Here is a 21,645-nt window from a genome sequence, read left to right as displayed (position 1 = left end):
GTGGAGGGATGGGTGTGGAGGGGGCATTATAATGGGATGCGTGTTAAATCTGGCTAATCAAAGGGTCTACACTTTTTTCCTTCTAACCCTGGAAAAACTGGGTGGTGGGAGTGGGGCCAAGAAAAAGCAGTGGCATGGCAAGCTTTCAGGCTTAGAACATCATTCGCACAATGAAACAATGCACCGTTTATTAATCATGGGTTGTTTAGGAGTAGGCAGGAGCGAGCGAGCATGCTGGTTCCCATTGACTCACCCGCTTCCGGTGTACTAAACAACCCAGGGATGCCATTCTTGGCTCATAACTCTGCTCTGTTTCTCTCTCAACAACCCAGAGTTGGAGAACAACCTAAGGCTGGAGCTTCCTTGGGTTGTTTAGCACACCAGAAGCGGGTGAGCAATTGGGAGGCAGCCACTCACTCGCACCCAAACAACCTGTAGTTAACTAATTGGGGGTTGTTTCATCGTACTAACTGGGTCACACATAGACCTAGTTTGCACATCACGACAACCTATCAGTTTAAAAACTGATGGGTTGTTGTGCACGAGCAGGAGAGAATGGGTGCACTGCCTGTGGCATGCCCTGCACCTGCCCCTTCCGCTTTTACTCAGCAACCCACCATTGTCTCAGTCGCCCACAATCAATCAGCTCCTCGCTGAGCTTGATGTGTGAACCTGTACCACTGGGTTGTTTAGGGGCTAAACAACCTGGCAGTTAACCCGTGGTTTGTTGTTGGGTTAACCGCTGGATTATTTAGCCCCAAAACAACCCAGCAGTCTGGGTTCGGATGTCATGCTCAGCAGGAGCCGATCATGGGTTGCTGAATAAAAGTGAAAGAGGTGGGTGTGCTGCAGGCAGTGCTCCCGCTCTCTCCCACGTATGCATGACAACCGATTGGTTGTTAAACCAATGGGCTAGATGGGTTGTCATCACGTGCAAACTGCATCATAGTCTTGGGTGTGTCTGTGCCACCGTGCAGATGAGATCTCTGAGCTCAGGCCCTTCACAGCTGGGAGTGGGTGCTTAATTTGTAGCATGGCTAAGAGACCGAGCTGGGATCCAGGCCGCCTGGCCTCCTCCGTCCCAGCTGGATCACTAATGGGGGTCTTCTCTTTGCAGCTATGGTAGAAAGACCCATAAAGATGCCTGTGCTGCCTCCTTTTCCTCTCTCAGCCCGCCGAGTGTCCCTGCCTATCCTGGCTCCCTCTGGGTCCCAAGCAAAAGCGGCCACAACCAGAGGTGTGTGGAATTGCTACCGGGCTGGTTCACGAACTGACGGCCAAACCTCTGTCCAAGCCGAAAGAGTTTGCCTGAGTACACTGTGGTTTAGGTCAGCTTGAATCATGCAGATCAGAGACTTGGTTACAAATCCGTATGTACAATTCAGGTCTCCTGTTATACCTAGAGACCCGCTGCGCCCTTGGCGAGCTCCCTGTTCCACAGTTCCCAGCCTTCCAATCTCCCCCCTTGCCCATCTCCCCCGACCTGCCACTAGTGTAGAGTTGTTGTTGTTGATCAAATGTGTTCAACTGCTTTCTCAGAAAAAGATGCAAGGCTTCTTACAACAGGGATTAAAACATACCGAAATTTAAAACAATTTCAGACAGCTAAAACCAATTAACAACAAAATACCAAAACCTGACAGAACAGCCAAATTAAAATGTAAAAGCCCCATCATATACTGTCAAATGCCTAGGTGTAGAAAAAAGTCTCAACCTAGAGCCAAAAAGATGACTGTTGGTGCCAGGCAGACCTAACTGGGGAAACTATTCTGCATCTGGGCCACCACCAAAATGGCCCTCTCCCTTTTGGCCATCCTCCAAACCTCCCTTGGAGGAGGCATGAAAAGGAGGGCCTTTGTATACCGGCAGGGTGAATGAGGCAGGGTGATTGCAAGGAAAAGCCTTGGGCTCCTTCACACGTAGCTTTTATCCTTCTTCACGGACATTTGCAGGTCTTTATGACACGGTGATCATTCAAGGTGTCTCCTGCACTAAATGCCCTTTGTTCTGTTTTTAAATAGATCGCAGATAATGAGCTGTCAAATTACCCTGTTGTGTTCCGCTTCAGTTTCCTCCATGAAAAGAGGAAAAGTGGCAAGAAGAGGAGCAAGATCAATGAAAGATAATAGAAGACTCAGATACGGGGAGAAGAGGGGAGAAAGGGGTGGTGGAAAAGGAAGCGAGTGAAAAGGGGAGTCGTGATTTTGCATTTAAAACAGAAGCAGAAAGCCCCATTTTAAATGCACGATTTTAGGCTGGTGTAGAGATGCCCCTTGCTTGGACACACCCATAAAGGATTTCTAAAAACAGTTCTGGTGCTGGAGCATGCACCACTTGCCACAGTTTGGTGTTCCTTCAGTTTCTGGCATCTTCCCCAACACATTACCAATGCTGATGTGAGCACTGATTCTTCTCCATCTTTGTGTCTCTTTGCAGATCCTTTCCCAGCCCTGAAAGACGACAAGGTAACTAAGTTCCCACCAACCACAGACATGTCCTGTCCTTGCAGAACATTCGCCACTTCCAGTTACCACAACTTGTTAGCACGCTGTCAGAAAGGGATGCTGATAAGAACATCAGGAGAGCCCTGCTGGATCAGACCCAGGGTCCATCTAGTCCAGCATTCTGTTCCCACAGTGGCCAACCAGCTGCCTACAGGAAACCCACAAGCAGGAGATGACAGCAACAGCACCCTCTTGCCCATGTTCCCAGCAACTGGTGTACATAGGCTCACTGCCTCTGATTCTGGAGGTAGCATAGAGCCATCAGGACTAGTAGACATTGATCGCCTCCTCCTCCAGGAAGCGTATGATGTTGTCCCAATGGTAGCTGGAGATGAGACGTCAGGGTGAAGCACATTGTTACCATCTCAGTGCGCCAAAGTTTCTTTCCTTCTTCCAGGAGGAGCCCCAAGAGGAAGAGGAGGAGTCCATCTATGTGGAATGTGAGCCCAGCACAAGTGAGCTGCCTTCCTCTAGAGTCCCACATACATAGCTACATAACATTTCTAGAAAAGGTCCATAGCTCAATGGTAGATCACATGCTTTGCAAGTAGAGTCCTTGGTTCATTCCCTGGCATGCCCAGTTGAAAGGGTTAGATAGCAGAAGATGGCGGAGATCTGTGCTTGGGTCCTTGGAGAGCCACTACCAGTCAAAGTAGACCAGCCTCCCCCAACCTGGTGCCCTCCAGATGTGCTGGGACTGCAACTCCCATAATTCCTAGCTGGGAATTATGGGAGTTGCAGTCCCAGCACATCTGGAGGGCACCAGGTTGGGGAAAGTTAAAGTAGCCAATACTGGGTGAGACCAGGGGTGTTGATCAGGGGTGTTTGGCCTGTGGGCCAGATGTGGCCTACCTGGGGTAGAATCCAACAAAGTCCTACTTAGAGGAGGATTTTAGTTGGAATCTACCCCAGAGTCCCAGTCTGGGCCTCCAGATAGCCACACACCTTTTCCCCAGTCTGCCGATCATTGGGTGGTTTTCCAGCTTTAGGGTGGTTTTCCCCCTACCCCATCTAAAAAGTTGCAATGCCTCTCCGAAGGTTTAGTTACTGGCCATAAGAGCTTTAAGTTGCAATATGCTGGTATTGTTGGTGTTTTTGTTATTATGGTCACAGCCCCTTTGCACTTGGCCTCGTCCAACACTGGAATGTGACCCCTGAGAACTTCTCTGACATTTTATTTTATTTCTTTTTACTTACTTACTTACGTACTTATTTCATTTCTATACCACCCAATAGCCGAAGTTCTCTGGGCAGTTCACAAAAATTAAAACCACAAAGGGCAGCATAAAACAATATAAAATATGAAAGCTTAAGACCACAAAATAATAGTCCAACCAGAATAAAACCTAGCAGCAAAGCAGAGATTTAAAATACGGATTTAAATTATTTATTATTATTTATTTTAATTTGACCCTCGGATTGAAAGAGGTTGAACCACCCCTGGGCTAGATGGATGAATGTTCTGATCGGGTGTAAGGCGGCTTCCTGTGTTGACTAACGGTGCTGGGTGCTCATCTCCATCAGAAGTTGACCAATGGTGCTGGGTGCTCATCTCCATTAAATAGTACCGAACAAGTGCAATGAGAGATGCTGAGGCTCCACTCTTCATTTCTTTTCATTAATTTATTACATTTCTGTACTGCCTGATAGCTGAAGCTCTCTGGGGGTGGTTTACAAAGATGAAAAACCATTAAAAATACATTATACATATTATAACAAAAGCAATTTACATACAAACATATAAACAGAAAGCACACAAGCAGACACACATGTATTTACACAATTTTAAACAATCAGCAATAAGAAAAATCCAGGACCTGATTAAAAGCTTTTCATATGCTGCCAAATGCCTGAGAGAAGAGGAAGGTCTTAACCTGGTGCCAAAAAGATAACAATGTTGATACCAGGTGGGCCTCGTCAGGGAGAGTGTTCCAAAATTGGGGGGCCACCACCAAGAAGGCCCTCTCCCTTGTTGTCACCTTCTGAGCCTCCCTCGGAGGAGGCACCTGGAGGAGGGCCTTAGATGATGAACGTAGTGTACAGGTAGGTAGGTTCATGCTCTTGTCCCAGGCCTGATTCCCATTCTGTTTCCTTCCAGCCTCAGAGCCCTACAGAGGGCTTTCTTGTCCAGTCCCAATGCATCCAGCTCGCCCTTTGAAGCAACCAAAGTGAGTGTGTCCTTTCTGCAAATGTTGGGCTGGGAGGGAAGGATGGAAAGAACACCACTATCTGTAAATGCTTCTAAACGGGGACTCGGGGAGGTGGTTTCATTGGCCTCACAGCTCCAATTTAAGGGATCGAGTCTGCTCTTCGAGTGCAACCAGTGTGCGTGTGCTTTAGGCTGCACTGGATCCCCACTGATCCAGACGCTTGACCACAGTGACTCCAGTGTGGACTTTGCTGGTTTCCTGCATGGAAATGTCTCGGAAGCAAGGTTTTTTGCTTGAGTTAGTTCCCCATGCCCAGCTGCCACTAGAGAGGATGCAGTCCAGAAGTGCAGGAAGCTGTTGGGCAGGCAATGTCCTACGTCTGCCATGGCCAATCTTTTCCACATGTGTATCCTGCTCCAGGCAGCGTCTGCAGGGAGGACTGGGGAAATGGGGCGAAACTTAAGAACCTAAGAAGAGCCCTGCTGAATCAGACCAAAGGCTTATCTAGTTCAGCATTCTGTTCACACAGCAGTGAACCAGCTGTCTGTAGGAAGCCCACAAGCAGGACATGAGTGCAACGGCACCCTCCCTTCCCAGCAACTGGCGTACAAAGGCATACTGCCTCTGATACTGCAGGCTGCACATACCCATCAGGACTCGTAGCCATTGTTTGCCTTTTCCTCAAAGAATTTGTCTAAAGCCCTTTTAAACTCAGGGGTTCCATCAGACCCCATCACTGCAAGCTGATCTCGTAAGCTAAGCAGGGTCAGGTCAGCCCTGGTTGGTATTTGGATGGGAGTCCGCCTGGGAATCAGGTTTCCTGCATTGAGCAGGGGTTGGACTCAATGGTCTTGTAGGCCCCTTCCAGCCCTATGATTCTATGATTCATCCAAGTTGGTGGCCATCACTACATCTTGGGGTAGCAAATCCCATAGTTTAACTATGGGCTGTATGAAGAAGGACTTCCCTTTATCTGTCCTGAATCTCCCACTGTTCAGCTCCATGGGATGGCCCCCAGGTTCTAGTATTATAGAAAAATCTCTCCCTATCCACTTTTTCCACACTGTACATAAAGTTGTACACCTCTATCTCGTCTCCTGTTACGTGCCTTTTTCTAAGCGGAACAGTCCCAGCCATTGTAACCTTTCCTCATGGAGGAGTTACTCCAGTCCCTTGGTCATTTTGCTTGCTCTTTTCTGCACTTTTCCCAACTTTAAAATAATGTTTTTGACATGCAGTGAGCAGAACTGTTTACAGTACTCCAAGAGTGGTTGCACCATAGGGCCATATGAAATTGGCTGTTTTGTTTTCAGTTTTCAGGCAAGTAGGCAGGACCATGGACAGCTCTGAGCATTGCTGGGGAGAAACCAGATGGGATAGAAGAACCCAAGAAGAGCATGCTAGGATGTTGCTCCAGCAAAAGCCCTGGAGCCAACTGAGGGCTTAAATAGGATGTCCGCAGCTTCACCCCCTTTGGGGAAGTTATCAGTGCATAAAGCGGCCACACTCAATTCTTCAGGTGTTGCTTCCAGAGGAGATGGGAAGCTTCTTGCTTGGTCAAGGGTCTGGAGGTGGAATCTTCAGAGGAGGAAGGCTAAGCAACCTCTTTAGGCTGTGGAGGTGGAGGAGACATTGCTTGTTCCTGGGCTTCACCTCTCATAGAGTTCTCTGGCTAAGCCGTATTTTCCAGGGTTCATTTCGGGGATAATTCCCACATCTCATCTTACCCTCCTCAATGTCCCCAGCTTCTGGTCATAGTGGGTCCAACCCCTGTGTCATATGCCAGTGGTCAAATCCAAAATACACTACAGCAGGGGTGGGCAGAAGGTATAGCTGGCTCTCCTGCAAGGATGGGGGACCTCAGGCATGGGGGCCAAATCCTGGAACCTGACAAACATATTATTTATTCCAAGCATTTATATCCCACTCTTCAGCTGAAAAGGTTCCCAGAACAGCTTATGGAGTCATAAAAATAAGACAATCCTTCCCTGCCCCTCAGGATCACAATCTAAAAAGACACAACAGAGAAGGAAAAAGAGATGTGGAGGAGAAAGGAAAATAAGAAAACTTGGGCACCAGTTCTTAATGTTGTATGGTTCTTATATTGACCAGCTGGGATAGAAATGGGTTGCTCAGTTAAAAAAACAGGCCCTGCTGGACCTCTGAGAAATAGCCTGGTGACCTGACCTTCCTCAAAATGGCTGTAACGCAGCTGGAAGTTGTTGGTCTTACAGGGCGGAGCCTTGTCTTTCTAGGGCCTAGCTATGCTAAAGGTCCTTTCCCTTTACAATGAAATGGTTAGACAGACCCCGGCTGACATTTTGAACTTAGTTATGGATAGGGTAGCCACTTGTGAATTGCCAAAAGGACATGCATCACCAAGAAAGAGGACACCATGTTGCATAAAATGTGCCTATGCTAATTTATATGTATAGATGCAAATTTAGAAATATCTTTTATAATTTAAATTGATATATTTCATTCTCACGCAACAACAGCGCATGGGTAAAACAACCCATGGGCTGTTGGGGACGAGTGGGAGAGAGTGAATGCGCTGCCTGTGGTGCACCGCCAATTCTGCTTTTACTCAGCAACCCACGGTCGGCAACATCATAGGTTGCTAAGTGTGTTGTCCAAACCCAAACTGCTAGATTGTTTAGGGGCTAAACAACCCAGCAGTTAACCCAACAACAAACCATGGATTAATTGCTGGGTTGTTTAACCCCTAAACACTAAACAACCCAGCAGTCCAGGTTTAGATGCTCAGCAACCTATGAAAGAGCCCAGCGTGAGTTGCTGAGTAAAAGCAGAAGTGGTTGGAGCGCCGCAGGCAGTGCATCGCTCTCTCATGCTCATCCCCGACAGCCCATGGGTTGTTTAACCCATGGGCTGTTGTTACGTTTGAACCAGGTCATATAGTACATTTCACAAAAGTGTGGAAGACTGTGACCAGGTGACCTGTGTGCTTTGCTCAGTCTCCTGTCCAGGTGCTGTTGATGGGCAACTTCAAGGCCCAGCTCTTGCTCTTCCTTCGGATGGTTCTTTCTCTATATATCAGGCTTGGATTGGACAGCCCTTCAAATAGAGGGTGCCTTCAAAATAGAGGACAGTCCTCTGGCAGCCCTTCAAAACAGAGGGCTGTCCTTTGTAAAAAAAAAAAAAAGAAGACACATGGCCACCCTAGATCACATGAGATCTAGGCCTTACACGTTAGCCACCCCATACCGGTCCTATTCTTTTTGTGTGTGTTCTCTCTCTCCTGTAGGCCAAAGCTCTCCTCACCTGGACATCAGCAGGTGAGTGCAAAGCATAATGTCAGGAGCACTGTGGGGTGTGGGAGTGGGGATGATCAGTAGGGAAGGGGAAGTCTCTGGGGTTGATCTGCAAGAGGATCTGACTCTACAGCAGCCACGAGGAACCTGTGACTCACAAGCCTAATCCGGCCCACGAGGCGTTCTCAGCACTTTGGATAGCTCCTTTAGAGTTCTGACTGGTTCTGACTGAAACCCAGAACCTCTGACATCGGAGCCACCAGCCTCCACTGGGCAGAGATATGTAGATCCACAGATCAGGAACTGCACACCCTCTGTCTGCTCTCTCTTTCTCAGGTCTTTGCAGAGAACCCGCCTGAGGGTAAGTGCCACCCTGTGAAGCATCCACATTTTTTCTAATTAATGTTTTATTGTAAAATTTCAACAAGACAGACAAAAAAAGAGGAAAGGAAAAAATGTAGCTACATAGATTTGAATATATCAATTTAAATGCATGCAAATGAAATGTGTATATATATATATATATACATGAAAATATGGCTTATTAAGAATTATACATCAACTTCAACAAAAGCATCTGCCTTCAGCCTCCCCGAACCTGGTGCCTTCCAGATGTGCTGGACTACAACTAGACTACAACTCCATTCATCCCCAGCAAGCAGGCTGGCTGTGGACAATGGAAGTTGTAGTCCTGCACATCTGGAGGTTGCCAGGTTCGAGGAGGCTGGTCTACATTCAACTGGTGGTTGTCTCTTTACGGCAGCTGGGTGGGCAGAAAGTAGATCTCCATATGTTTCGGAGTTCAGCTCCCAGCATTCGTGACCATTAGTCATGCTGGCAAGGGCTTCTGGATTTGGAGTCCAAAATATCTGGAGATCTACCTTCTGCCAACCCCCCTGCTTTCTGCTATATATATTTTGTGTGGGAGAAAAATCTTTTCCCTGTTACTGGTGCAACAACTCTGCATCCCTCCCCTTGTTCATTCTGGTGTATCTCAAGTAAGACTTCAGCCACCACACCACCCCATCCCACCCTCCATACACACCACTGTCTCGTGCTACTTTTTGTGATCTGCAATCGCTGTTCTGGTTTCTGCTTGACCTTCTGACAGTAGGCCTATGTTATCATGCCACATTCTACAAATATGTGTCACCAAATCCACCTTTGCTGAGATACTGTGAATGTGTAGGTAGTGGGGATGAGACAAGACCTGCCAGGAAGGGAGAAGTGCTTAACCCCTTCTCTGAACTGCTGATTCATCCCTACAGATGCCCCCCCCCCCCGCACAGTTCTTCCATGCAGTTGGGCTTCTTGTCCCAGAGTTTGGCTGGGGGGGAAAATAAGTAGGAAAGCAACCAGGGGACATTTGCAGCAGGGAATTCATGGGTGGGGAAGGATTAAATGCACCATCCTGCCCACCGATTTTCCCTGTTATCCCATACGCGCACACACCTCCATACAATAGCAGTAGGAATATAGGAAGCTGCCTTATAGCAAAGCCAGACTTGAGTCAGAATCTCTTTACCCTGACTAGCGATGACTCCCCAGGTTTCCAGACAGGACAGAGGTCTTTCCCAGCCCTACCTGGAGGGGCCGGGGATTGAACCTGGGACGTTCTGCATGCAAAGCAGGGGCTGTCCCGCTGCTCTGTGGCCCTTCCATGCTGTGTTTCTGTCATGCAAAAGGAGGCCCTGAGCTTAAGGCAGCCACTCACGCATCGCCAAAAAGAAGAAGAAATGCATTGCAATAAAAGACACCAATTTGCATAACAGTTGCATATGCCAATTTATACATATAGAGAAATTATAACTGTAATTCAAATAGAAATACAATCCATCTCACCATGGTGGGGAAGACCAGGTGAGCGGTGTGCTTGCTGCTCAGTCTACTGCCCAGATGCTGACTCTTGATGAGCAACTCCAAGGCCCCTGCTGCTCTCCCTTCTTGGGGTTCTTTATCTTTATACTGGTCTTGGACTGGACAATCCTTCAAACAGAGGATGGCCCTCTAGCAGCCCTTCAAATAAAATCTTCTGTAAAGTAGGAGACCTAGACACCCTGGGCTTGATTGCTGGTGTATATAATGAATATGTGCTGATGTGGCTTTGGCAATCTTTGCCTACACATAGGGAGGCTGGAGAAATCTGCAACGGATTCAAATGAGTTCGGATTTCTATGGATCTGGATTCTGCAGCAGATTGGCTTTTTCTGAATTGTGCAGATTCCTCAGACTTGCGGGCCATTTTTCTTTTCTTTTTGGAGGGATTAGCACAAATTTGCACTTGCACTAATGCACACTAGCACTAATGCGCTTTAGTTCTCCTGCACATTTGTGCAAGTGGAACACCTTTCTCATCCATTCCTTTAAAAAATCCAATTCCATCAATGAGCAGACGATGGAATAAAAATGCTTGACAGTCTACGAAACACAGCAGAATGGACTTGACAAAATTCATACATCCCTATCTACACAAGAGGCAAAGCACGGAAACTCTGAAATGTCATGTCTCTTTCAGGTGTGCGTCTGAGGAGTGGATCCCAGGCAGAGGTGAGCATGTGGATTGTGCCGGGGGGGGGGGGGGGGGGTTGCTGCCTTACTGTCCTCTTGTTTGCAGAGCAGTAATTAAAAGCTGAATCTCCCTAATCTCACTGTGTGGCTAAGCAGAACAATACAGAGAGAGGGAAGGAGGCATGTAGCTGCATAGGGGAGAGAAACTACTGCAGACAGATACAGGGTAGTTAAAAATTAACAGAGAGTCTTGTAGTACCTTAAAGACTAACACATTTGTTATGGCAGGAGCGTTTGTGGAGCAGATGCATCTGACGAAGTGAGATTCTAGTCCACAAAAGCTTCTGCCATAACAAATGGGTTAGCGCTGGACTGTGGCTCAACAGACAGCAGGACAACTGGTGCAGTGTCCCTTATGGCACCAGCTCCATGTTAGGAACACCCTCACCTGTTGTATAACTGTCTGGCATGGAGCCTGCCAGGAGCAAGTAGGTTAAGAAGCCCACGGGAGTGTTCAGGTGACTGCTGCTGGCCATAGGTGAGTCCCCTCCCTCATGGTCTGCGTGGAACAGCGTGTGGGATGGCTCCTGTACCTGTGGGAGTGCAGCAGCCTGTGGAGAATCAAAGGAGACACAGACAGAGAACAGTGAGCAGCAGTCAGCAATTCGGGCAAATAGTCCCTGAATCTGAATGCACAGACAAGGTATCTGTCACAGTTCTAGACAGAGAAGCGTTAGGAATGTGTTCACATTCCCCTGTGTGTTGTCAGGCCAGGCTGTTTTGTGCAAAGTGCTCCCTTTCTGTGCAAAGTGCTTTTTCTCTGCAGCTCCCCATCACCCGGGTTCCCCGCTGTGAGCTCTTGAGAGTGCATGACATGAGGTCAGAGAGATAGTGCGGCATGCCGTGAGCCTATTGCCAGAGTGACGGTGTCGCTATGTGAGGTTATATACTGGGGATGATGTGCTGTGGTTGAGTGCCAAGTTACAGCATGCATGGTTGCTGCAAATTGGGGGGCACAGTCGATGCAGGGAGAGCTGCTTCTGATTTTTTTTCCCCTCGCACCAGGTCTGCAGCTGGGGGAACACTGTGCCATTGACAGGGGCATTGCTGTGGATTGAAGAAGCATAGCAGCAGAGGGAAGCCTAATCCAGCCTGCACTGGGGCCCAATCCAGCCCAAGGAAGTTTCAGCACCCTCCGCGGTCCCCTCCCCCTTCCAAAGTCACATCCCCTCCCCAAGTCCCACCCCTGGGGGGAGAGGAATCCTCATGTTAGCTCCGATCAGAGATAGCATATAAGATGCGGGGTCCCCACACCCCTTGGCTAGGGCTTGCAGGAGGCAGCGCCCGCAAGTCCCATTTCAGTCCTTTCCCACGCCGCTCACACCCCAATCCTGCAAGCACCGGCCATCACTTTCCATGCAGAGAGAGGCATAGACCTCCACACTTCTCTCTACGGGGGGGGGGGGGAAACGGGTCGGGGCACTGTTGATGTCATCTGGCCCACCTGGCCTGGTCCAGGGAGCAATCTGGCCCTTGGACCAAAAAAGGTTGCCCTTCCCTGAAGGATAGGATCCCGTGTACGTGTGCTCCTCCTCTGTGCCAGGCATGGCCCACCCACAACTCCACCCTGTTTCAGCCGTTCCGCCTGCGTATCTTTTCCAGTGGAATGGCTCCCCCCAGCACAGTGTATCTGTTATGGTGGTACCATATCTAGTGTTATCTTGCCCCTATAGCTGCTCTTTTTAACAGCAGTTGGGTCTGCAGCTGGTGGTTGTGTTTCGTTCCAGATCATAAAAAGCTTCACCTCCTGATATCCGCATATCAGCCCCCTTTTAAAGGGACAGAAGCTGCACAGGAAGGTTGTTTGCTGCCCAGTTGGCAACTGTTGAGTAGCTTGAATATTTACTAGCAAATATAAACAAGGAGTTTGCATTCAGTATAGCCAACTTTGCTTTGGCAGCTGTTAAATCTCCCTAAGGTTTTTTTTTTAGGTATGCATGTGGCTGATGGTAAATTTGGCAACGGATGTAAATAGTATTCATTTGGCACAGGAAATGGGCAACGAGTGTTTTATTTCATTGCAGATCCTTGCCGTTGCTTTTGTATTTTAGATTGTAAGGTTTGTGGGGCAGGGTCCTGTCATCCTGTACTTTCTAAAGTAGCATGTGCATAGACAGTAGTATAAAATTAGAAACCAGTAGTATAGAAGTATACTACTGATAGTGGTATAGAATTAGAAACCAGTCACTATGCAAAAAAATAATTGGACACAGATCTGATATCAGTAATGTGGCAATACTCAGAAACCGGGGGGGGGGGGCAGGGGGGATATTTCATCTTCTCAGGACACTCTTTAACTTCTCTTAAAGTGGTCATTCCTGAATAAAGGAACTTAAGAGGGAGACTGGAATGTGAAACCACTAAATTAGAATACATCAAGAGGCTACATTCTATCACAAGGGAAGAATTAGGATAAAGTGTTATGGTTGTTAAATCACACTACATGTGTTAATTAGCTTATCTATGCCAGGATGTCTGTGTTATCATCGGCAATTGTTTTGTGAATAACGTAATTGTCACTGTCTATACTTTTTGCATTTTACTTCCCTCTGACCTCACCGTGTTGGTCTGTTGCACCTTTTGCTGCAACAGACCAACATGGCTGTTATTTATTTATTACATTTTTAATTCTAGTTCTAATAACTAATGTTCTAATCTGCCTAATGCTCTAATCAAATGTTCTAATTGAAAGCACTAATCTGCCCAATAACCAATGTTCTTTGGCTGGATTACCAACAGTTAAAAAATAAAATACCCTTGTAGTAATAGTGAAAGGGCTTTTATACTGGCCAATGGATAGAGTAGTGTTTGCTGCCTTTCCAAAATTGGCTGTAGTCTAGACCAGCTTTCCCCAACCTCTGGTGCCCTCCAGATGTGTTGCACTGCAGCTCCCATAATTTCTAGCCATGGACCCATCGGCACATTTGGGAATTGGATAAACTGCTGTGGGCACCACCACAAAATGGCTCCCAAGGTAGATGTGGCTAGTCACATAATGTGGCTGCTGACGGGGCCTGGCTAGTCAAGAGGCGCGTGTGTGTGTATGGGGCGGGGGGAGAGAAATAGCAAGACTAGAAGCTGGGAGGGAGGGGAAAACAATATTCTTCAGTTACATTTGCCTTATCATCCCTGTTATATTCCCTCAGGATTCTGGCATGCAAAACAAGGCCTGGTACGCAGGTAACTGCGACAGGCATACAGCTGAAGCTGCCCTCCTCCAGTTTAATAAGGTATGAGTGTATGTCCCCAAATTGCTCTGTAGTTCAGCTAGAAAACAGCTGCCATTCTAGGAATGGGTTACAACCACTTTTGCTCTGTTCTCCTCTGTTGTGATGAGAGCTTAGCATCTTTGGGCACTGGTGAGGCCTGGACTGCAGGGTTCTACTATGGATTGGGTTTTTACCAGGGTTGCGGGCAAGTCAGGCTTTCTGGGATGGTAGAAACGGGAATAGAACAGCACCATGGAAATAAGCTTGTCTATATGTTGCTCCAACAAGCAGCAAATTGTCACCAGGCCTTAAGTAGGGGTTTGGCTTCCTTTAGGCTGGTTAACCCGGGCTCCAGACTGACTACGGGCTTTTGTCTTAAAGTGGCCTGGCTTGTTTTAGCAGCCTCAGGCTGCGATGATGTGTGGGTGGCTGAGGTCTTCATGGCTGAAATCCTCAGAGTCTGAGGACGGCAATGCAACCTCTTATGGACGCAGGGGGGCAGGCCCCTGGGGTCTTCCTGGAGAACTGGGTCCTGAGGACGTGGAAGCCTCGTGATACCTTTCTGTAACAATGTTTCTGAACAGTTAACTCAGGAGCCTCTTCTTTTGAAGTCAGGAGCCTCTGAGGATGATGGTCCAGGGTCCTGGTCTATGACACCTTTGCATTTTGGAGCCATGAAGTCTCCAGTTTGCCCACCAGCTCAACTGGCTGCTGTGCCATTGAAATTTGTGATCTAGCAGCTGTGGCTGGATTGTTGGGAATCTGACTCTCTGGGTGTCATGAGATCAGATGAGGCCCTGCCATGAGGAAAGGTGAGGTAGCCAAATTGGGAAGCAGGTTTGGGGCTCTATTAAAGCGTAGCAGAGCAGAAGATGGACCCATCTAATTCCATCTGGGTGCAAGGCACCAAAAGGTTTTTCTTCTCAGGCTCCGCTGATTAGCTAGAGCTGTGCAAAAGTGGGGAAGACATTGCACTGTGTTGCATGGAAATTACTGGGGAGGGATGCTCCAGTTCAGACACCAGAATGCCTTGGGCACGCTCTAAACATAAAGAGGTGTTCCCGGGTGATTTCACTGGGACCCCACTCCATAGCATACTCAGCACAGAGATGAATCTTGCCTGGCTTATTGGTTTTTCCTGGGCCTGTGTATAATTCTGAGGGAAATCAAATGTATTCTGATTCAGAGATCCAGATTTTCAAGAAATTTGACATGTCCTCTTTAATGCCGGTCTCCTTTTCCTCTTCGCTTATGACAGGACAGTGCCTACATGGTGAGGCAGAGCTCACGACACGGTTGTAATCAGCCCTTCACTTTGGCTGTGCTGTACAAGAATCACGTCTACAACATCCCCATCCGCTTCGTGGAGAGCAGCTGTCAATACATGCTCGGCAAGGATGGCAAAGATCACAAGGAGGCGGGTGCCTGAGCCATGGCTGGGCTCTGTCTATTATGTGCTGCATTTTTTAAATTATGCACCAAATGTATTTTTTAATCTTTTTATTTGCAACACAACGGTAACAGTAACAGACAAAAAAATCAATATACATTAATCATTAACATCTCTCTTGATAGAGGGAAAAGAAAAGAACAAGAAGAAAAAACACAAGGAGGGGAGGAATAGGGATTAACATTTCCATTTCAAATATATACATTAATATAAGCAGTCCATATATCTAAATAAGCATCCATATGAATCTGACAGTTATGCACAACAAACAGAACTGAATTCTGTGTCCTGTATAAATTATGCTTTTTTTTTCAGCAGGGCTTATGCAGGAGAACTTTCCAGTCGCATTTAATTTCTAAAATAGACCGAAGGGGGTGCTGGGAAAAAATTTTAATGCACTTTTTTTCTTTTTTTGGTCTTCCTTCCTTCTTTTTTTGAAGTGTAAACCACCTTAGCAATTTTTATTGAGGGACAGTATGAAAGTATTTTCAATAAATAAGTACATGCAGTTTTGACTGGAAACAAAACCCTCTGTTCTGGAAGATCTTCCCTCTCGCTTGTGGCAGCCCTCTGTAGCTGCTCAGTGGTGAGGGATATGCACTCTGCATTCTGCTCAAAGGAGCTGTCTTCACTTATGATGTTCCAGGGTGATGTATGGCTTATTAATTGCCCTTTGAATAGCATATTTGAATTGCCCCAATGTTGGTTTCTGTTCCCATACGGGGTGTTAATTACAACTCCTCCCCCCCCTCCAGCCAGAGAACTTTGGTTATTGGGCAGTTATAAAGTATAATAAATAAATTACTAAATACACACACACACACACACACACACACACACTTTTCTATTTTTTTTAACCATGAAATAGCACTGTTAAAAAATGAAAAGAAAAAATGTGAAACGAGAGGAAAGCCCCGACATAGAAAACGGATGTTGAAGTCGAAGTACAAATTTAAAACCTGCGGCCCAGTGAATTGCGGCTCACGGTTAACAGTCTTGTGCTAACATAAAGCAGGATGTATTAGTACACTGGCAATAATGCTTTCCTTAAAAACAAACCCAGTCTTATGAAATGTGAATAGAATGTTTGATGCCACAATGGCTGCGGTTCTACTTTTGATTTAAAAAATTGTAACTCAAATACATTCAGGTGGCAGAGCATGGACAAAGGGCATGTGATGCTGCCGTCTTGTTGAAGCTAAGCAGGTCCTGTTCTGGTTGGTGTCTGGATGGGCCACCACCTGATAACCCCATGCATGCTAGGCTGAGTTCCATGATGGGAGAAAGGTGGGAAATAACAGTACCCAAGAAGTCTTTTCCCTACTCACTTACCCATAATGGAGCTCAGGATCCATCATCTGAGGCATTATGCCTCATGACTATTCCCCTGGTTTATTTATTTATTTATTTATTTATTTTAAGGAAAGCTGGACTCAAAGTGGGAAAGTGGGTGACTTGAGGAATGGAGAGACACTGACCTTTCTCCCCTTCTCTTTTCCTTTCCAGCTGTTTGATAGTGTTTCTAGCATCATCCAGAATTATGCAGAGCACCCCTTGGTGCTGATTGATGGTCACACATCTGCCAAGGAGCAAACGTGCTTGTTGTTTCCAGTGAGGCCATGATGACTGGGGTGCCTGGAGAACAGCCAGTGGCACTGGGAGGAAATGGACTTTATTCCCCTGGCTTAGGCACCAAACAGCTTCATGTCCTGCCTAGACCACTGCAAGACCAAAGTGTCAAGAGTTCAGCAGTAGCATCCTGACATCTTGTAGAAGGTCCCTCGTGAGCTATTTTAAAAATACCCTTCCAGGGGATGCTTGTTCTGCAATATTCTAGTGCTGCTGCAGTGAAGCAAATGAACTTCAGGGGTGGAAGGTGATTGGAGTTTAAAGGAATTTGTTTTGCCAAATTGCAGGAAAGTTATTCTCTACTGTTTTTATCTTACTTTATTATGTTCCATAAAACTTTGAGAGTTGTGTCCCATTAACAAGACATTCTATGCAATCTTGGTTTCAGTCTATTGATATTACATCTTAGTTTAACATATGTTAGAACCTATTATGATACAGTATAGACCTGTGCCATCACTAAGATCACCGGAGGCGGCCTTGCTGGTTGTACAGTGACCTGCAGATGGACATCTGGTGGCAATCCGAAAGCGGGCCTTCTCTGTAGTGGCACCTCATGGAATGCCCCCTTCCCAGTATTCGGGAGGTGCCAACTGTGTCGTGTTTTAGGTGCCTGTGAAAGACCAATCTCTTTACCCAAGCCTTTCTTGAATGATCATGCTGGCCAGTTATTTTGTTTAGTATTTATTGTGTTTTCAGTTTGGTTTAAAATATTGTAAACATTTTAACATGAGTTTCTGTACTATGAAGTATTTCAATTTTTTATTTTGAAAATTGCTTAGATTTTTTTAGATTTGGTAAGTAGTATATAAATGGATTAAATGGTGGTGGTGATGATTTACGCAAAGCCCATGCTTCCATTTTGAAAAGGAATGGAACTCTTTCCCAGAATTCTGTGGCAGAACTAGCCCTTTAAACTTAACAGACATATTAAGTAATAGATTAAGGCCGACTGAGGGGCCATTAGATGGCGCATGAGGGCTGCTCTGCCTGCAGGCAGGATGGCATCTACACTGCTGGAAGTCTTCCAGTACGCCTGTGGAAAGCTCCATAGGTGTAGATGTTCCACCGACAGTGTTCCGCTGTTGGTAACAAGGGAAACGGGGCATGTCAGGGGTGGCTGAGGATCTGCAGGGTCCTAAACCCCATTGCTTCCCTGACATGCCCATAAAAGGAGCCCTCAACGTAATTCCCTTCCAGTGATTCCAATGGGGGACAGAGTGGGGTGGGGGAGGGAGATAAAGGTATGAAAAGCTGCACTCTCACCCTGGCTTAAGCAAGCTGGCAGAGCTAAGGACAACCTTCCCGAATCTGGTGCCCTCCAGATGTGTTGGACTACCACTCCCATCATCCCCTGGGAGTTGTAGTCCAACTGGGAGTTGTAGTTCAATATATCTGGAGGGCACCAGGTTGGGGAAGGCTGGCTTAGGAAGTGGTGGTAGTTCAGCTGCGGAATTTTCCACCACCATCACCGTATTGTTCTTGTCCCTCACTTGTTTTGTATTTCTCTGCCACCACAAACAAAAAAGTGTGGGTTGTTCTCCTGCATGATGTGGATGCAAGGCTTGCAGACTACACCCAGTCTGGTAGAGAAGCACACCGCTCTTGAATGCAACAACCAGAAGTACTGGTGTAGTCGCTTCTCGGAGCCTTTAGCCCAAGAGAACAAGCCAAATGAGTACAAAACGATATGTTTGTTGCTCTAATTGCTGCAGAAGATACTGCTTTCTGGAGTTTTTTATGCTAAGTGAACCCAAGTAAAAGTGAGCTACTGGGGAGGGCAATTTTAATTCCATTATTTTTGTTATTTGGATGGAAGGAGGGGGATTCAGTTTATTTATTTTTATATTAGCTGCTATGAAAACATTACATTACAATACAGTATAAAAGGATGCCCCAGAGAATCTGGCTAAGAAGCTAGTTTTGAGACTCCACTCCTAACGAAAGGGATTGAGGGCATTAGCAAGAGACAAATGGTCTGAAGGCTATCTGCGAAGCTGGGGGTGGGGGGTGGGCACAGTGCTAAGGCAGCAGTCCTCAGTGAGAGCAACAGAGATGCCTCAAGTACACAAGAGAGTTCCTCATTTCATCCGTGCCTAGTGGTGTAGTGGTAAATTTTGGAGTGCAGGAGTTTATCACGACAAGCCCCATAGCCACACCCCCACCACACACACACAGACACACACACACACATGGTTATCTTTTATTTTTACTCAAAGGTGTTGAGAGAAATATTTAAATATGGTCAGCGGTATATAAATTGATTAAATAAATAACATGCTGGTTAAAAACTCCATGACATCTAAAACAGACAAAAATTCCACTAATAAAATTAAGTTGTGGGGGGGAGAGGCATGACTGCAAATCTGTGCATAGTGACTTGGGAGTACACTCCATTGAACTCAGTGTTGCTTTCTTTGACTGCATAGGTTCAGCTTGTAAAACACACTGACTTTTAACCAAAGATGGTCAGACAGCTGAAATGCAACCTTTAGCTTTTAATTAGAAAGACAAACCATCTCGCAAAGCTGTTATCATTTAAATTGCTAGCCTCCTGAAGTAGGAACTCCATCAAAGAAAAGAAAAGAAGTATCCACCTTCTGCTTGATTATTTTCATCATTCTCTGACTTCCTCTGCCACAAGCAAATGTAAAACTTGAAAGGCTTGTTATCACCTTGCTCACTTGCCAGAACAAAGAGGGTTCATCCATTATTCTGACCACAGCATCACCTCATGCTCTAGAAAAAGTCCCAGAGCTGTAGCCCCCCCCCCCCCGTTGCATTTCCCCTCCATGACACCATTAGAAGCAAACCATTAGAAAATCACATTGAGAGTTAGGTTTTGGAATCTCATTTTGTGATATTCTTCTTTGTGGGAAATTCCACCATCATGTCACTCACCGGCAGTCACTGGCCAGGCATCCCAACCTTTGACATGGTTTGCACATAATGACAAAGCATGGTTTAATTAACCACGGTTTGTTGACTCATGGGTTGTCATTACATGTAAACCCAGAACTATGGGTTAAATATAGGTTGTTAACCCCGGACAACCCATAAAAAGAACCCATGGTTTGTTGTTGGGTTGTAAACTGTGGGTTGTTTAAACCATGGGTTGCTGTTACATGCGAACCCAGAATCGTGGGTTCTTCAAGGATTGTTTCGCCAGGCTATAAAAGCAGCAGGCAAAAGTGATTAAAAAAAATCCTAACCTCTTTACATGCCAGTACTGTAGTGCCACATAAGCAATTGGGATACAGGGAGGGAGAGGGCAAAGGAGGAGGGAAGCAAACAACCTAGAGACTGAGAAAAATAACCATGGTTTGTTCAATCATCTGTCAGACAAACCTTGGGTAGGGCAACAAACCATAGTTTAAATAAACGATGGGTTACCATTACATGCCAACCAGGCCTTTGTCTTTGGGGCGGAAATGGCAAGGGTACCTTTGGCACACATTTCCTGGATTTATGGCACAGCTTGGGTGTTGTTGCCCTTTTTTGGATCTCTCCTTCCCCCTGCCCCTTGTTTATTCTCAGCTTTTGCCTTTTTTAATTGCTGTGTTTTATTTCTTTTATAAATCTGGAACCTCTGGATTTTCTTTTCAGGTGTAACTTGTATGAAGACTAGTAACTTTGGGGGGCTGCAATAAAAACAATGCTTTGGTTGTTGTTTCTAGCATCTGTCACTGATTGCCCACTACAGGCTACAGTCACTCTGTTGCTGAGAAACTCTCATTAATATGCATTGGAGAGACTCTGTGGATTGTATCCCTAAGAAACTGAGCTGGTCCAGATAAGGATGTGAGGAAGGCTTTGCTTCTCAAACGGGTAGGTGGAAAGACCTGCTGTTGAGCCACATGGCATGAGGAAAGGTGTTCTAGGGAGGGAAAAGATTCCTGCAACCCACCTATCTCACATCAGTTCAGTTGTGGTGGTGCCAGGCAGAAGCCCAGGGGCTCACTTAGCAGAATGAGAAGTGACACACATTACTACCTAAAGAGGGCCCCTGTAAGACGATCTGAAGCCAGGAATATATGCTGCCATCTAAAGAGCCCCCATGCCCCTGAGGTCCAGATTCACCTCTTCTGTGCTTTGGAGAGAGGTTGGGTAGCTTTGTCCTCAGTATGAAAGCGGCTAAGGTGCCCAATTCTCCCCCTATTGTAAATAGTGTCTTGGGACACCTGGGCAGGACTATGGCAGGGAGGGTAGGTGGTGGGAGGGTTAACCATTCCCGTCCCCGCACACTGTGATCCCAGTGAAAACCCCTCCCCATCCACTGAGCTGCTATTGGCCCCAAAGAGAAGCCTCTCCCTTCCCCAAATCTGGAGCTGGCATGGCGCCATTTCAATGCGAAGGGAAAATCAACACCGGAAGCCCACAAAGTTTGTAGCGGCCCACTCTGAACCAGCAACTACTGGAGGCAGATTAGCACAGCAAGAAGCACTGCAGAGCGATTGCGTTCCAACCGAGAGACAGAGGGGCATTCTCACAAGAGTCCGTTCAGTGGCAATCCACAAAAAAGGCCACTAGATGTCCCCAGTTTTCACCAGATCTCACCTCTCCAAAAAGGACACAGCAGAAAGGGGCCTAAGCTTGTCAGGATTTCTTGGGTGGGGGTTGGAGCAGAACTGGGTGGCCACACGGCCTCTTTTGCAGAGGACTATACTCCCTTTGAAGGCGTCCTTTCTTGGAAGGGCTGCCCAGTCCAATTCCGGTTTAAGGATAAAGAACCAGAAGACCTGTTGCCCTTCAAAAGTTAGCACCTGGACAGCAGACTATACAGGCAGGCATACAGGTCACCTGGTCACACTCTTCCACACTGTGATGAGATAGTAATTATTTCTATTTAAATTATCAGCATTA

At 46.6% G+C, this 21,645-nt stretch overlaps 1 protein-coding gene across 1 annotated transcript; it reads left to right on the top strand.

Moving 5' to 3' along the window:
- Nucleotides 1–1,123: 1,123 nt before the first annotated feature.
- On the top strand, nucleotides 1,124–19,352 carry LOC146340714 (SH2 domain-containing protein 6-like). The gene is made up of 10 exons (XM_084808205.1): nucleotides 1,124–1,237; nucleotides 2,437–2,465; nucleotides 2,902–2,959; nucleotides 4,603–4,672; nucleotides 7,920–7,950; nucleotides 8,263–8,287; nucleotides 10,442–10,473; nucleotides 13,641–13,724; nucleotides 14,962–15,120; nucleotides 16,660–19,352. The coding sequence occupies exons 1-10, from the start codon at nucleotides 1,141–1,143 to the stop codon at nucleotides 16,774–16,776; spliced, it is 702 nt and encodes a 233-aa protein (XP_084664331.1). The 5' UTR covers nucleotides 1,124–1,140; the 3' UTR covers nucleotides 16,777–19,352.
- Nucleotides 19,353–21,645: the final 2,293 nt, after the last annotated feature.

Source organism: Heloderma suspectum, chromosome 6, assembly GCF_057233095.1.
Source record: "Heloderma suspectum isolate Gila_16-S chromosome 6, 16-S_ref, whole genome shotgun sequence".
NCBI lineage: Eukaryota > Metazoa > Chordata > Lepidosauria > Squamata > Helodermatidae > Heloderma > Heloderma suspectum.
Note: the sequence above shows the minus strand (reverse complement) of the source record. Positions and strands in the feature narration are given on the sequence as shown.